The sequence below is a fragment of the Lissotriton helveticus genome, chromosome 6 (assembly GCF_964261635.1).
Source record: "Lissotriton helveticus chromosome 6, aLisHel1.1, whole genome shotgun sequence".
NCBI lineage: Eukaryota > Metazoa > Chordata > Amphibia > Caudata > Salamandridae > Lissotriton > Lissotriton helveticus.
In genome coordinates, this window is record NC_136067.1 from 115318149 (window position 1) to 115334592 (window position 16444).

The window sequence follows — 16444 nt, forward strand, 5'->3', positions numbered from 1 at the left end:
ACACCAATGGAGTCAAGCTATCCTGGCTGAAGACGGCTGATAGCCAGAAACCGGTCCTTCGGATACTTGATTCCGGGCTGGACTGTTCCCATGAGGCACAGGGTCAAGGCTGATTTGCATATGGCTATGTCTGAACTGGGGTGGTGTGGAGTGCAAGACAACAATGGATTTAGGCCCAGTTCTCTGTACTGGGGTGAATGTATGACATTGTTCTGCATTCTGTCCATCAACTGATGGTTTTGCATTTGTCACCCCGAGTGCGATGGGTATGCTCAGACGTGAGTCCCGTGCTCTCCACACCACTGGAATCAAGCTATCCTGGCTGAAGACGGCTGATAGCCAGAAATCGGTCCTAGGATGCTTGTTTCCAGTTCAGGGAGGACCTGGCTTGGCAGTATGGGCTGGACTGTTCCCATGAGGCACAGGGTCAAGGCTGATTTGCATATGGTTATGTCTGAACTGGGGTGGTGTGGAGTGCAAGAAAACAATGGATTTAGGCCCAGATCTCTGTACTGGGGTGAATGTATGACATTGTTCTGCATTCTGTCCATCAACTGTTGGTTTTGCAAGAAATCCTAGTGAAGGCAGTGGCAGTTGAAAACATTTTATATTTGCAAATTCCTCACTTTTTGAATACACCAGGTGCCAAACTGGATCCAGAAACTGTCAATAGCAATACCACACTAGTACTGGTTGTTGGCACTGGAAACAATGCTACTGTAATATCAGTGGAGCCATAAAGCTTACAACCCAGCGTCCTGTGTTGGTCCCCTTTTTTTTAATTGATTTTTTTAGCGGTTCCCAAAACTGATTACGAACTCTGTCTTCTCTGAGCTTTTGTGAAAAAAGTGCAGTGCATTGCGATGTCTCCACCCAAAACGTTCAGGGTTTAAGCCCTTGGGGGAATTTGATAGACAGATATCCATTGCAGGCTTGCATGAGATTTGCTTGTGGTGTCTGGGGTTGAAACCTGACACAAGGTCATGTGACTCCTGTCTCAACATGCATCCCAAGGCAATAAAAGAACAGGAAGTCAAGCTGTTCATGGCCCAGACTCCGGGATGACAGTCGGCTCAGCGCAGATCTCACCCAAGATCCAGATACACCTCCTCTCTATCTTCCAAGCCTTCCAGTAAAGAAGTGTCACAATCACAAAAAGAGGAAGAAGGAATGTTCATTTTCTCCCAGACGTAAGTCGCCACAAGACTCCCCTCTTTGGAAGCGGAGTTTGTCATAATTCCATTTGGGGCAATGGCTCTAGCGGCGCCACTGGCAATGGCTCTGGTCTCATAGCCTTCTTTTGACCTGGTTCTTCCTATGCCTCCGTCGGTTCCACTGCAATTCAACGTGCGTCCTCAGACTACTTTTGAGTTTCCAACTCTTGGAGAACATCCAACAGTGTTTCGCAGTGCTGTGCTTGAAACGTTTAAATGGGAGACAGTCCCATCAGGAGTGCCTTTGGGTCCCATGGAGCACTTTGAGATGCCTTATTTGTTAATGCCAATGGATCCTGCCCAGGTGCCGTTTGCCCCCTTACCTTCTCTGAGGCCATGCCGACACCGGTTTTTCACCAGTAAAGTCATTTACTGTGCTGCAACGACCGCTACCCCAAGACCCTTGTCTCCAATTTGTTTCCAGTACCTTTGGGTCCATTAAGGAATCAACAACTTTTGAAATCGCAGGAAGTAATCAACAACTCCAGGCGGACAGCCCAATGTTTAATGAAGTAGCGGCAACTGCGTGAGGAACAGACTAAGGGGGCTCGTTAGAGATGGTGGAATACTATGCATGACCTCTTCAGATGTGATTCAGATCCCCTGGAGCATGCATGATCTTGTTCCCAATGACATAGCTGACAGCAGGGAGGTGGGACACTTGTTACCTCCACTGCCCTTAAAAACAGCTGATTACCTTGCTCTCAGGAGTGCAAGGAGTCTCAATACATCGCCAGAGTCTTTGATGGAGTTCCCTGCTGGTACATCCTCCTCCTGATGTGACCTCTTTTCGTTCGGTTATCCGCAAGGCAGCAGAGGTCCTTGAATTACCGTTTTCAGTGGTGGAGACAAACTCCAACCTCATGACTCAGGTGTTGCAGCCAGCGGCGCAATCTGCTGAGCTGTTGCTGACTTTCATTGAGGCCCTCTTAAAGCTAGTCATCCTAGGAAAAATCTACTAGTGCTCCATTTGTAGTAGTTTAGTGTTGTGGATGTACATCTGGCTCCAGGAGGAAAGTAATTACCCCTTCCACCATATCATTAATGATTTTTAAAAAAAATGCAAATTACCCAACCTATCTCTAGAGACAACAACTATCTTTGCTTTCAGGGAGATCCCTACAGCAGGTGCCTTAATTCCATAAGATATTTTACAATGCAGACTTTGCGAACAAATGGAGCAGAATACATTTACTCTACACTTTTCTCTGTGTTGACAACTTCTTTGTGTTAGAATTTAAAAAATAAATGAATAATTTGAGGTCCAGATTTTACATTGGGGTTGGAAAACATTTTTGACGCAACCCAGACGCAAAATTTAATTTGTTAAATCTCGTAATGAGCTCAAATGTACTCTTGATGGACCTGCCTAACATGTGTGCGAGGTGTTGAGATTTGATGTCACTTCTTGGGTTGTAATGTTGCTTTCTGTGATGCCAAATCACGCGCTGTGATGTCATTTGCATACTGCCTAACTTGGTTAGTTTCCCCCCCCCCCCCACTCCTTTTTTCAGGACTTGTGCCCTGTTAGATGGCATATTCCGCAAGCTCTTTCTTGTGAGTGTCTAATGGGCTGCTCCAGTGGGGAGTGGCCAGATATTTCCCAAGGGAGAATGCAGGATCCAGTCACCCAGGACAGCTTAGAGGTCAGAAGGAGAAAATGGTCAATACAAGAGAATGATTGGTGTGACACTGAATAACAGCTAGATGCTTTTCATTGGATTTTATAGACATCACATGCCCTTATGAGTTTACGCAACCGAAGAGAAGAGTGGTCAGAGAGGAGGTGCACACTTGTCCTCTCCAAAGCCATTTCAAGCATCACTTTTCAGCCCTTCTTGGAAGGACACACGTCCTGAGCTCCTGAGGGAGTGTGTGGGGTGGCTCTCCCAGACACGAGGTACATATTTTGTTTTTAGATTAAATGAATATGGACTGTGGAGGATCAGTTCCTTGAATATCTTTCTAACCCCACATGTTGTTCTCAGGCAGTCTCCTTTCTGCACCTCCATGAAGTCAACTGGGTGCCACCACTAAACCCCAGGTTCTCTGACTATTAGGCTTTAAAATAAATGTATGGTTGAGGTTTGAAGTGAGTGGGGCTCCATGCACTCCGGTGGCTTAAGGGGGTTGATAATGGGGTGTCCGAGGGAGAGAGACTACAGACACAGAGTACTGGAGTCATCTGGAACGTACCTTTAACCTTATCTGCCGGTGCATGTTCATTCCTATTCATAGCATTGAATCTCCATGCCTCCTTAAACCACTTTTCAAACTGAGAGAAAAAAAAATCAGATACAAAAAGCTTGGCTATTTATTGACATTATTTTATTTACATCTTTTTAAAAAATACCCAGTGCAGAAAATGTTTTTAATGTTCCTATTCTGAAAAACAAAACCTGAAATACAATTTCTACCATAGGAATTCAGAGCTCCCACAGACTAAAACCTACTGATGTTTGGGCCCAATTCACAAAAGTAATCTGGGACAAAATCCTAACTTTATGACTTTCGTTATTCACAAAAGGCATTTAGGAGAAGTAAAGTTAGGATTCCTAACTTTACTCCTCCTAATCTGAGACAAAATCCTAACTTTATGACTTTCGTTATTCACAAAAGGCATTTAGGAGAAGTAAAGTTAGGATTCCTAACTTTACTCCTCCTAATCTGAGACAAAATCCTAACTTTACGACTTTTGGTATTCACAAAAGGCATTTAGGAGAAGGAAAGTTAGGATTCCTAACTTTACTCCTCCTAATCTGAGACAAAATCCTAACTTTACGACTTTTGGTATTCACAAAAGGCATTTAGGAGAAGGAAAGTTAGGATTCCTAACTTTACTCCTCCTAATCTGAGACAAAATCCTAACTTTACGACTTTTGGTATTCACAAAAGGCATTTAGGAGAAGTATAGTTAGAATTCCTAACTTTACTCCTCCTAATCTGAGACAAGATCCTAACTTTACGACTTTTTGTATTTACAAAAGGCATTTAGGAGTATTTAAGTTAGTGTTCCGAACTTTACTCCTCCTAAATGCCTTTTCTGAATACTGAAAGTTGTAAAGTTAGGATTTTGTCTCAGATTACTTTTGTGACTCGGGCCCTTTGTCCTTGAGAGAGAAAAGGAGCAGCCCACCACTTCCAGCCTGTGTTGCAGTGACAGGTGACCTCACAGGGAGGCTCTGGGCAACTTTACACCTTGGAGTGCTAATTTAAGGGTGATTAGACCGATAGCCTTGGCCCATGGTCTGTGGTGGCCAAGAGGAAAGGCTCGGCGATTCAACAGTTATTTATTTATTTTATTTATTTTTTATTTAGTTGCTTGTATCGCGCCAGAATCGACCCATAGAGTATCTCCGCGCTTTGCTCGCCTTAAATACAGAAATGCGGTGCCTCTGTAGGATACCACAGTGTGTTATACTTCCTGAAACAAGTGCGTTTTTAGGGCTTTCCTAAAGTACAGATGGTTGGTATTGTGTCTTAGGTCGATTGGAAGTTTATTCCACAGGGTCGGTCCCACAAATGATAAGGCACGACCACCTTGCCTGACCTTTTTGATGGTTGGAGTTTCCAGTAAACACTGGTTGCTGGAGCGTAGAAGACGTTCAGGTTTATATATCTGAAATTTTTGGGCCAAGTAACCACTCATTGCGCTTTCTCTTGTTTCAGGTGATCTTCGAGGCTCTCCCTGTAGAATCTGTGACGTTTTATTTTTCCGCGGTCCTGAAAGCGCTGCAGCAGATGAGCTACGATAAATTCAGCGCCAGTGCTCTGGAGCGACTGGCCTTCCAGATGTACCTGTCTTTGGTAAGTTTGCCATCAACATTGTTCAACACAAGTAGTTAAGCTGGGGGCGACTCTACACTGTCATCTGTCCAGGGGCTACACTGCGCAATGGGTGGCATTAAATCGTACAATTTGTGGTATGCTTTGCCACAAAACGGCAACAGCCTCATTTCCCTTGACCACGATAAAGGTGCAAGTGAGGGAGAAGAAAAAACAGAAGCAACTTCAGATTGTTTTTTGTGTAAAGCTGCGGAGGAATGCTGCAGGCATTGGGGGCCAGAAGTGTGCTTGTTTCGTCACCTTAATTAAATCAAGCGCCCCTTGCACTTCTTGTATTTATGAACCTACCAGTGACTACTGCTGCATTAATTACTCCAAACTATTTCCATCTAACTTTCCCATGACTTTCGTTAGCAATTGCCTCTTGATCGTATATTCCAGTTTACAAACACTAGCAAAGGTTGGATCTTTCCACAATATGCATCTCGTTGTAATAGCTGCTGGAAGAGGAGCGGCAGGTGCCAATGCTGTAAAAATGAGTTCTAACATGAATATGTGATGTTAGATATAGGGTCAGCTCATCCACCTACTGCACCTTGTCACACATTATTGCCTTTATAGTGCTTTCTTTTAAGCTTTCCAGAAAGAATTGAAGCTATAGCTAAATTCCAAGGATTACTTAACACGCAGATGTCAAGTTTTGAAATACCTCGCAGTGTCAAACTGGATCTGGATACATTCGCTCTGCTAGTAGGGGAGAGCTGGTGCCAGCCCAGCTCTGCACCCAGAGTCTGCTTAAAGTGTAATGAACATGGCCTCTCTGCACCCTGAAGATGCTTCCCTACCCCCACTGTATCGATTTGGTTTTACTTCTCACCATGGAGGTCTGGATTCAGAGCACACTCCATCTTCTCATGGAATTTAGCAACGTGTGCCACCATTTTACTTGTATGTTTTCTCTATTTGTATCTGAAGATATACCTTCCTGAGCCAAAGTATAAACTCTGATCAACCTGCAGGTACAGCACGTTTTATGACTTTATGGACACATCAGTGGTAGCAGCCCAGCTACTTTGATAATGAGTCTACTTGAAAGAGTGTCTGTTAGACAGATAAATTACTTTGGATGCTATTCTAATAGATAAGTAACTCCCTGCACATTTATTTTTGCAGTTTTATTTAGCATAAACCCAAGCAAAGGTATTGGAGTGCTTTACATGTGCATCAATTTCATTACGCAAGGTCACATTCATTTCTTTACTTTATTTTATAAACTTATATGGCGCAAACAGCTACCCGAAAAGGGTTTCCCGGCGCCTAGAAACACAGCCTGGTAGATGGTGTATGCAGCAAAAGTTGATCAGGTTACTGGTCAAACAACCAGGTCTTTATCTCCTTTCGAAACCTGAGAAGGCTTTGCTCCTTTCGTATTTGAATTGGGAGTGTGTTCCAGATGACAGGACCCAGGTGGGCAAAAGATTTTCCTCCCATCCTGGCCAGCTTGAATCTGGGTACACAGAATTTTTCCGCTGATTTTGATCGTAAATTTCTTTTGGGGATGTAAGGGGAAGCTAATGCCTGCAAATATTTAGGAGCGGTACCTGCTTTGATTTTAAACATGTAGTTTAGGGCTTTAAACCTAATGCGATTCTCAACCCTCAACCAGTGCAGTTCACGCAGGTAGGGGGACACGCTGCTATTTTTTGGTATGCTACAAAGAAGACGAGCAGCCGCATTTTGTACAAGCTGCAGTCTCTTTGTGACTGCTTTATTTGCACCTAAATACAGGATGTTCCCGTAGTCAAGCCGAGATGTAATTAAGGCATTGACCACCGTTTTCTGCATAGGGCTGGGCAGCATCCAAAGGATCTTCTTGAGCCATCTCACGATGGTAAAACAGAGGCTCACTACTTTGTTAACCTGCTGTTTCATAGATAATGAATTGCCCAGGATTACACCCAGATTTCTAGCATGAGGCACTGGTGTAGGGAGATTTCCCATCTGGGCAGGCCAATGTAATGAGCTCCAGAGCTCTGGTTGCCTGCCCAGAAGGAGAATCTCCGTCTTATCTCCATTTAATTTCAACTGGTTAGTTGACATCCAGTTGCAAATGGACAGCAGGCCAGCTTTGAGGAGAGATGAGGAAGAGGTTTGGGGTTCAGATATTGAGAACACAATCTGCGAATCATCAGCATATGACATGAAGGTTAGACCCGCTTTTTCCACTAGATCCGCTAGGGGTCTAAGATATAAATTGAAAAAGAGCGGGCTAAGGATGGAGCCCTGAGGTACTCCATGAGGGGAATTAAAAATTCCCGAGCATGCCGCAGCTGATGCTATTTGAAAAGTCAGATGACTCAAAAATGATCTAATCCATTGCAGTGCGTCTCCACCTATTCCGTTTTTTTCCAATAGGGCGAGCAGCCTTTTATGCGATACGGTGTCAAAGGCTGCGCTTAAATCAAGTAAAATAAGCGCAACCGTCTGACCATCATCGAGGAGTTTCCTAATGGTTTCAGAAACACCCAATAGGGCAGCTTCGGTAGAGAAACCCGCTCGGAAACCTGACTGGGTGGGGTGAAGAAGAGCATTCTCCTCTGAGAAAAGAGTCAGGGCTGAGTGCACATGTCTCTCCAAGCATTTGGAGAAACCGGGAAGAAGTGAGATTGGCCTATAATTGGCCAGTTTATCCGGATCAGCTGAAGGTTTTTTCAATAGTGGTGTCACTATAGCATGTTTCCATATAGTTGGCACTGTGGAAAGCTCTAAAGATGAATTTAGGGTGTCTGCAATGCTATTGAGGGCGGGCATGTCAAGTAATTTTATTATATTAATAGGAATGGGATCCTGTGGAGAGCCAGATTTTATCGTCTTCATAATGGAGATGAGAGCCTCAGTTGTAATAGGGGGCCATTTGTGGAGGGTCTGATTTATGGACGGAGTGTACTCCCACTCTTCCTTAGAGGCAGTTGTCGGAATATTTTTGTCTATTTCGACAATTAGATTGTCAATTTTCTCGGCGAAAAATTTAGCTAAATCCTGGCATTGCTTCACATTTAAAGGTCGCGTTGGAGCAGTAGTTTGAGCCCCCGCGAGATCTTTGACTGTATTAAACAGTATTTTTGATTTATTCGCAGCTCCCATAATCGTCGTGGCTACATATGTAGTGCGCGCTTTTTTACATGCTGTGTGGTAGAGATTTCTAGCTGTATGATACCTGTTTTTTTTATCGGGATCGAAATCTCTACGCCAGCCTCTCTCAAGTGCCTTGCATTTTGTTTTTTCTTCCTTAAGAGAGTCATTAAACCATGGGGCCGGGGGACGATGTAAGTTACCCTTGGTTTTAGTAAAGGTTAGACATGCATCTGCCGCCTTAGTAAGCCATTGTTGGGTGGCCATGGCAATGCTTTCCATATTGTGATATTTATTTGGGGGATGTGTCTTAAGTTCCACATTAAGTTTAGAGACGTCTAGGGCTTTCCAATTTTTCCTTAAGGAAGGCAATGACATGTTTTGGTCAATGGAGGTACTGAGTATAGTAAGATTGAATTTAACTAGGAAATGGTCTGACCAGCATACAGGGATAGTATCCATCCAGGTGAGTGAGGGAAGGTTTGACAGTACCGGGTCAAGTAGGTGTCCCGCCCTGTGGGTGGGGCCTGAGTTAATAAGATGAATATTAATTGCTAAGAGATCATCCAACAAATTCGTACATGTTATGTTAGATTTATCTTCTAAATGAAGATTCAGATCTCCAATGATAGTGACATTTTTGGATGCTAATATAAAAGGGGTAATACGATTGGCTAATTCAATAGCCCATTTTGTGCCATTTCCGGGAGGCCGGTACATAAGGATACCGGACACCGTGAAAATGGGATTAAGACATATTTTAAAAGATGCAGCCTCACAGTCAGGTATAACTACCGGTTCAAATGTGCATGTAAATTTTTTTTTATAAACAATCGCGATTCCACCCCCGGTTTTACGGGTTCTATCCATTCTGGCAATCGCATAATTGGAAGGAAGGGCCATGGCTATATCGGGGCCTGAGCCTGCATGTAACCAGGTCTCTGTGAGAAACAGGGCGCTAGGTTTATTATCCATTGGTAGGTCAAAAATTTCTACCCTGTGCATGGGTAGGGAGCGACAGTTTAAACTGTAAAATAGATGGTTTTCGTTAGTAGGGTATAATTGCTTTACCTGCTTACTACGTCTAGTTCTACGAGGGGGGTAGGGTTGAAAGGATGTAATTGTATAGCTACAATACGGGCAGGAAGCAGTACCCAGATGAGGGATTTCAAGCAAAGTGCAGTTGACATGTTGAGTGGGGCGCAAAGATTTTAATAGGTCAGAAGACATTACCTTTGTGGGACTTTCTCGCAGTCTCATAGATTCCACATACCATCCAACCTCACCACTTGCTGAGGGCTGTCAATTCTTTGCAGTTTCTTGTTTGCTTTCTTCTCTGCCGGTGTTGTTTTACATTCTGAAGGTAAGGCAGAACTGACATTACCGCTGATTGTTGGTGCCTTGATGGGTTTGCTTCCTCACTTCCAGCGATGTCATGTGAATCTGTATCTAGCACCACTACAGTGCTACCTATCTCCAGGAATCACCAGTTTCTGAAAATCTTCCAGATCAAGCCTAAAGCTTTGTAAAGGTTTATTATGAAAAAATATTTACGCAGTTATATGTCTATCAGAAAAAATTTAACCAACGATAACTAACGTATTCTTCTTTCTACAGCCTTCTAGCGAAGACAGCACTGAAGATTAAGAAATTGACAACTTCTCTTCCAGGGGATACTCATCAATAGTCATAAGCAGTGAATTATCCCCGCCCATGTGCGGGACCCCGGAGCTTATAACAATATATATATATGTATATATTACCTACTAGCGATAGCCAGTAGGTATATATAGTTAGGACCTAGTTTCCGTAGGAAATCCACAATATTCTATTGGGAATAACTTTGGCGCCGGTTGAGGAATTTGCTTGTAATTTTCTAAAATTTAGGCCAGCTCTGCTCCGCGCCTTCCCTGGAAGTTTCGGGGGGATTCGTCATGCGGGGGCCAAGAAAAAAGGGGGCCCAAAACGTGTTTTCCCCATGTTAATTTCCATAAGACGTTCAGACACGGCTACAGCCCGAACCACTGAATGGAATTACACCAAACTTTGCAAAATTGTAGGGACTGGTACGCAGAAGTGCCTTTTCTATATTTGGTGAAAATTGCTCCAGTGGTTTTTACGAAAATTAACTTCAAAAAAATTTATATATCTATATGCGCGCTTTGAGCGCTCGGGGTACCCGTACCCGTAAGCGCAGCCGGCATGCCACGGAAGTGCGCGAGCGGAAAGCTGATTGGCTCTCGGGTGTCTCTCAACATTCGAAACAGTCCGGACAGTCCGCCATTTCGTGTCTTGGTAGAACCGAGACACAAGAGGTGAACAATAAAAGGGGAAAACGTTAAAAGGGGGCAGGGTAGAGACCCCCTGACCCCATAGGTTTTCTCAGGGGGGCCTAGAAGGACCACGAAGGGCAAAAAAAAAATATTTTTTTTTGTTGAAAATTTCGCGGAGTAAGCACAGGGTGCACGTATGGGCGGTTACAGGTACGCGTACCCTGAGCGTACCACAGGGGAAAACAGTGAAAAAGGGCGTCTCAAAACGTGTTTTTCAACATGCAATTTTCCATAGGACATCTAGCCCTTCTCAGGGGGTCTCAGAAGAACCCCAAGGGCCAGAAAACCCCCCGCGATTTCTCGAAAAAAATAATATATATTTGTTTTGCCCTGGGGGTGATTCTGGGACCCCCTGAGAAGGGCTAGGGGGTCAGGGGATCTCTACCCTGCCCCATTTTCGCGTTTTCCACTCTTGTTTTGGGCTCTCTTGTGCCTCAGTTCTCCTGAGAAACAAGATGGTGGCCAACACTTCTTGGTTTGGACAGTTTGGAATGTTGACAGACGACTGCCAGCCAATCAGGAGTGCGCGCAGACCTTTCCGAGCATGGGCTGCATTGATTGGCTGTGAACACTCCAAACCAGGAAGTTTGGGCAGCCATCTTGTGCTCGGTAGACCGAGGCACAAAAGAAGCAGAAAAATAAACATGTAGAATGCAAAAAGGGGGCAGGGTAGAAACACCCTCACCCCCTACGGCTGCTCAGGTGGTCCCACAAGGATATTAACATATTTAAACATTATCCGCTAATAGAATTAGCATTTAGAAAACCTTTGAAATTTATTGAAAAAAAACGTAGGTTTCACGCCTGATATAGTTAGGAATTAGCATTTAAAAAACCTTGCAAATTCACTGAAAAAAACAAAGGTTTCAGGCCTTATATTGTTAGGAATAAGCATTTAAAAAAACTTGCAAATTCACTGAAAAAAACAGGTTTCAGGCCTTATATAGTTGGGAATTAGCATTTAAAAAACCTTGCAAATTCACTGACAAAACCATAGGTTTTAGGCCTTATATAGCTAGGAATTAGCATATAAAAAACCTTTGAAATTCACTGAAAAAACCATACGTTTCAGGCCTTATATAGTTAGGAATTAGCATTTAAAAAAAACCATTGAAATTGCTCCTATATAGTTAGTTGTACTAACTATATTTCGTGCACCCGCAATCCACTGCTGATGATGTCACATATTACATCATTCATGACATGGTCAGTGACATCACTGATGACATCTCAAATGACATCACTGATGACATCACTGATGACATCATCCACGTGACAATCACATACACCTTTTCATACACTAGTAAAATCTTTCGTCACTCTTTGTAAAATACAGAGTATCATATTTGAAACCATTGCCACAACAATAGAAGTATCTAAAAACCCACTCAGTGATTCCTAGATGTATACACACATCTAATCACTTACCTGTAGATTCAATCATACATGCTGTCAATGAACAATAGAACACTATCAAAAATACTTATACACCTATACCGACATTACACACCAGCACACAACCTATTCACATATGAATTTATCCTACTCACTTATGCAAACAATGGATCATACTTACATACTTACTTAGCTACACACTTATACAAACACCACTTCATCTATTCATTTAGATAGTAAGTCATATTTAGTATATTATAAAATCATTATTACAAGTATACAGTTATCAATACAGTCACTCACACAATCATTGAGTCTTATGTATACTTATTTATATACAACAACTGACACATACACTGCCTTTTATTTTTCAAGTTTGTTGGACATGTACCATTGAGAAATATATATTTGCTCATAACCACACCCATAAAGATATTCCTTCACCCAAACAACTGTTAGAACATGTAGTTTTAACTTCATATATCTACTGAATCAACTATTCACACATCTTTGGGCAGTCACACACCCTCTACCGAACCACACACACATTCACTCTCCCATACAAATACTCAGTTAACTAATCAATAACTAACATAGACTTTCACATAGCTAGTAACCAACTGGAGAACCAGTTTACACAACAACTGACAAAGTGATACAGATATTCACACAGTTTAGTCACTATCCACTATATTTAGTGAGACACTATAAATTGTTAAAGTCCTCCATCCAAATATTTATTTTTATATATCCACTCATACTTCAATGCAAATTGCTATATATCTAATGCATATTTAAATATCGAAGCAAACCACATTCATTGGATGATGTCATCAGTGATGTCATCATTGATGTCATTTGAGATGTCATCAGTGATGTCACTGACCATGTCATGAATGATGTAATATGTGACATCATCAGCAGTGGATTGCGGGTGCGCGAAATATAGTTAGTACAACTAACTATATAAGAGCAATTTCAATGGTTTTTTAAAATGCTAATTCCTAACTATATAAGGCCTGAAACCTATGTTTTTTTCAGTGAATTTCAAAGGTTTTTTATATGCTAATTCCTAAGTATATAAGGCCTGAAACCTATGGTTTTTTCAGTGTATATATACATATATATATAACTATGCAGCCCTATAAAATCCAAACTAAAAAAGGCAAAAACAGCCAGAAAATAACTCAGCCATACTTGCATAGTAATACATTACTTAAGAAAACTTGCAATATAGACCATACACCCAAATGGCTTCATACATGAATTTCTTTATTTTCCAGAACCAGGAAAAAAACACAAGTATTTGAAGGCAGTTTGGCCCAGAGGCTGCATAGGAATTACTATCCTGAGACAGAAAGAAAACTGGCACCTCGCCTTTAAGACTTACAAGAATCTAGGTACTTTGCCTTTAAGAACCTCAGAGAGCCCTATGCTCCCAGCATGAACCACAGTTCTTTTTGTAAAGGCGTATAAAAAACCACTTAAAACCAGTACTAGAGGACTGATGGGTAACCTCTACAGATGACGTGCGCCATCGGACTTACTAGGCCCCACACACCACTTGGTGCAACTCTGGTACAAAGCACACAGGCGCCTTCGATGTTCTAATCTCATCACACAAATGACGCCATTATGGGACTCATGCAGATTAGCTTCCCTTCGCAACACTAAAGGGTTCCAAGCGTGGGACAACATAGGTATTTCTATAGTGGGAGACCTTTGGAAGAAGGGCAGGGAGGTGGACTTCTCCTTCCTACAAACAAATTATGATATGGCGCAGGTGGAACGGTTTAGATACACTCAAATTCGACACGCGCTACAGACAGCCATTCCGGTGGGTACGGACTTGCAGGAATCCACTCCTCTTGAAGATAGGTTACTGACGGAACATATGACAGATAGAGCGACATCCTTTACATATCGTAAGCTGGTTAACAACCTTCCTGACATGACGTCCAAGCTGCGACTGAACTGGTCGCGAGACATTGGCGAATTTGATGATTCTGAATGGCAGGAGGCCCTGTCCTCCCCTCAGGAAACAGCTATCCCTCCAGGCTCAAATTAGTCCAACTTAAAATACTACATCGCACGTATTACACCAGATCGATTTTACACAAGATAGGGAAGGTGTTGCATATGTACTGTCTGCGTGGATGCGGGGAAGAGGGGACATTCCTTCACACTATATGGGACTGTGGTCGGGTGGCAAGATACTGGACCGCTGTGATGCGTACCATTTCTCAGACTTTAGCTATTTCACTTCTGTCTGATCCCCGGCGCTGTTTGATGAATATATGGGAACCTAACGACCTAACACATCGCCAACAGGATTGGGCCATGCTGGGTATGATGATGGCGAAACGCAATATTGCTAGGTTGTGGGGCTCTGATGCGCTACCTACGTTAAAGGACGGGTGCAGAGACATGGATGACGCAATGGTGGCGGAAAAGGCAGTCTTTGTCCATCGTGGATGCCAGGGGAATTGGGGGCACACATGGGGAGCGTGGAATGAGTTCAGGCGTAATATATGCGAGCCCCCACGAATAGACGAGGATGAGGACACCTCGGATTGAGGATTGTTGCTATGTACATGTATGATGTCGCACTGTTAAGTTCACTCAAACTGATTTTCTACTGTCTTGCAACTGATATATAGGTTGAACCTGCCTGTAATGTACTCTATGCGTTTTATGATGCTGAAACTGTATGCTTTTTCGCCTTCTATGTTTAATTCAATAAAAACTTTTTTTTTTTTTTAAACAGTACTAAACATTGCTAGACCGGGGAGGCGGGCGGGGTGCTTATGACTTTGATGAGTATACCCCTGGAAGAGAACCAGGATTACAGGTAAGTAACTTATCCTTCTCTTCCAGGGGATACTCATCAATGGTCATAAGCAGTGAATAGAATTGCAAGCCCATACCCCACACTTCACGGACTAGCAATGTAGCACTAGTAATAAAACCAATCTTAAAGTAATAGGTACCAATAATCAACCAAACAGATTCCTCAGAGATGCTTGTCCTACTTGAGCATCTGCCTGAGCATCTGAATCTAAGCAGTAATGGCGAGAAAAGGTATGAACAGACTGCCATGTGGCTGCTTTGCAAATTTCTGCTATGGGAACGTTTCAGAGGAGAGCCGTAGTTGAGGCTTTTCCTCTGGTTGAATGCGCTTTAGGCCTTCCTTGAAGAACTTTATTAGCTAACTGATAGGTCAAGGAAATACAGTAAACTATCCATCATGAGATGGACTGCTTAGAGGCTGCTAAACCAGTATTAATGGGACCATAATTGACAAATAACCTGTCCGTCTTTCTAATACCTTTAGTTCTATCTCAATAGAACTTCAACACCCTCTTAAAGTCTAAAGAATGTAAGGCCCTTTCAGGGGGCGCAGAGGGATTGGGAAAGAAAGCGGACAACGTGATTCCCTGATTGATGTGGAACTCTGACACCACCTTTGGCAGAAACTAGGATGAGTTCTAAGAACCACCCTATTTGCATGAAATACTGTGTAGGGTTCCTTACAGCATAGAGCTTGCAATTCGCGTACTCTACGAACAGAGGTAATTGCGACCAAGAAGGCCACTTTCCAAGATAAGTGCTGTAAAGAAGACTTATGTATTGGTTCAAAAGGTGTTCCCATCAGCTTGGTCAAGACCACATTGAGCTCCGACGGAGGAGAAGGCGCTCGAACTGGTGGATGCACCTTTTTTAATCCTTCTAAAAAATCCTTCACCACTGGCATCTTAAAGAAAGAACCCTGTGTAGGAGATTTTCTGTATGCTGTGATGGCTGCTAAGTGTACCTTGATGGAGGAAAATTGCAGCCCGACTTAGCCAGATATAACAAATATGGCAGTATGACCTGTTCCTGTCCTGAGACTGGGTCATGTCCGTTATTCAAACACCAGATGTAGAAACACTTCCATTTGAAAGCGTAGGAAGCTCTAGTGGAAGGTCTTTTAGCTTCCTTGAGTATGTTCATACAGTCATCTGGCAAGTCTAAGTGCCCACCCATATTGCAAGACTTCAGGAGCCATGCTGTCAGCCGAAGCAAAGGAAGGCTGGGATGGAATACTCTCCCTTGGCTCTTGGAAAGCAGGTCCAGACGGCAAGGCAACCTCTGGGGTGGAACTTCGGAGAGCTGTAGAAGGTCCGGGTACCACCACTGACGCGGCCACTCCGGAGCTATCAGTATCATCCTTGAGTTGGTCTTGTAAAATTTGGGGATCACCACTGGAATGAGAGGCAGTGGGGGAAAGGCAGTTCCTCAGAAGGCCCAAAACAGCAGCAGGCACTTCCAAAGAACTCTGGGGAGCTGGGGGGTGAAGTCTGTTGTCCCTGAGACTTCAGCAGGAGGCAAGCTCTTTTCCATGCCCTTGGAGATCCTTCACAAGTTTAAAGTAAAGTACTCAAAGTTCCTTTCTCTTTCCTTTGGCAGTAAGGCAACCACTGCAGGCCAATCCCCCAAGCAACACTTCAGCTTGGGAATACTCTCTCCTCAGTTTCTTCAGGTTCCTCTCCTCAGTAAAGGTTTCTTCTTGTAGTCCAAAGTGATCTAATTTCATGGGATCAG

General features: G+C 43.1%; 1 protein-coding gene across 5 annotated transcripts in view; it reads left to right on the forward strand.

Annotated features, from left to right (window-relative positions):
- Positions 1-16444, forward strand: part of LOC144762305 (exportin-5-like) — a 2106094-nt gene that overhangs the window by 2003965 nt on the left and 85685 nt on the right. For all 5 annotated transcript variants that reach the window (XM_078647454.1, XM_078647456.1, XM_078647455.1 and 2 more), the window contains one exon: positions 4884-5021. In XM_078647454.1, the coding sequence (XP_078503580.1) occupies positions 4884-5021 (138 nt within the window). The remainder of the gene's footprint in view (positions 1-4883; positions 5022-16444) is intronic.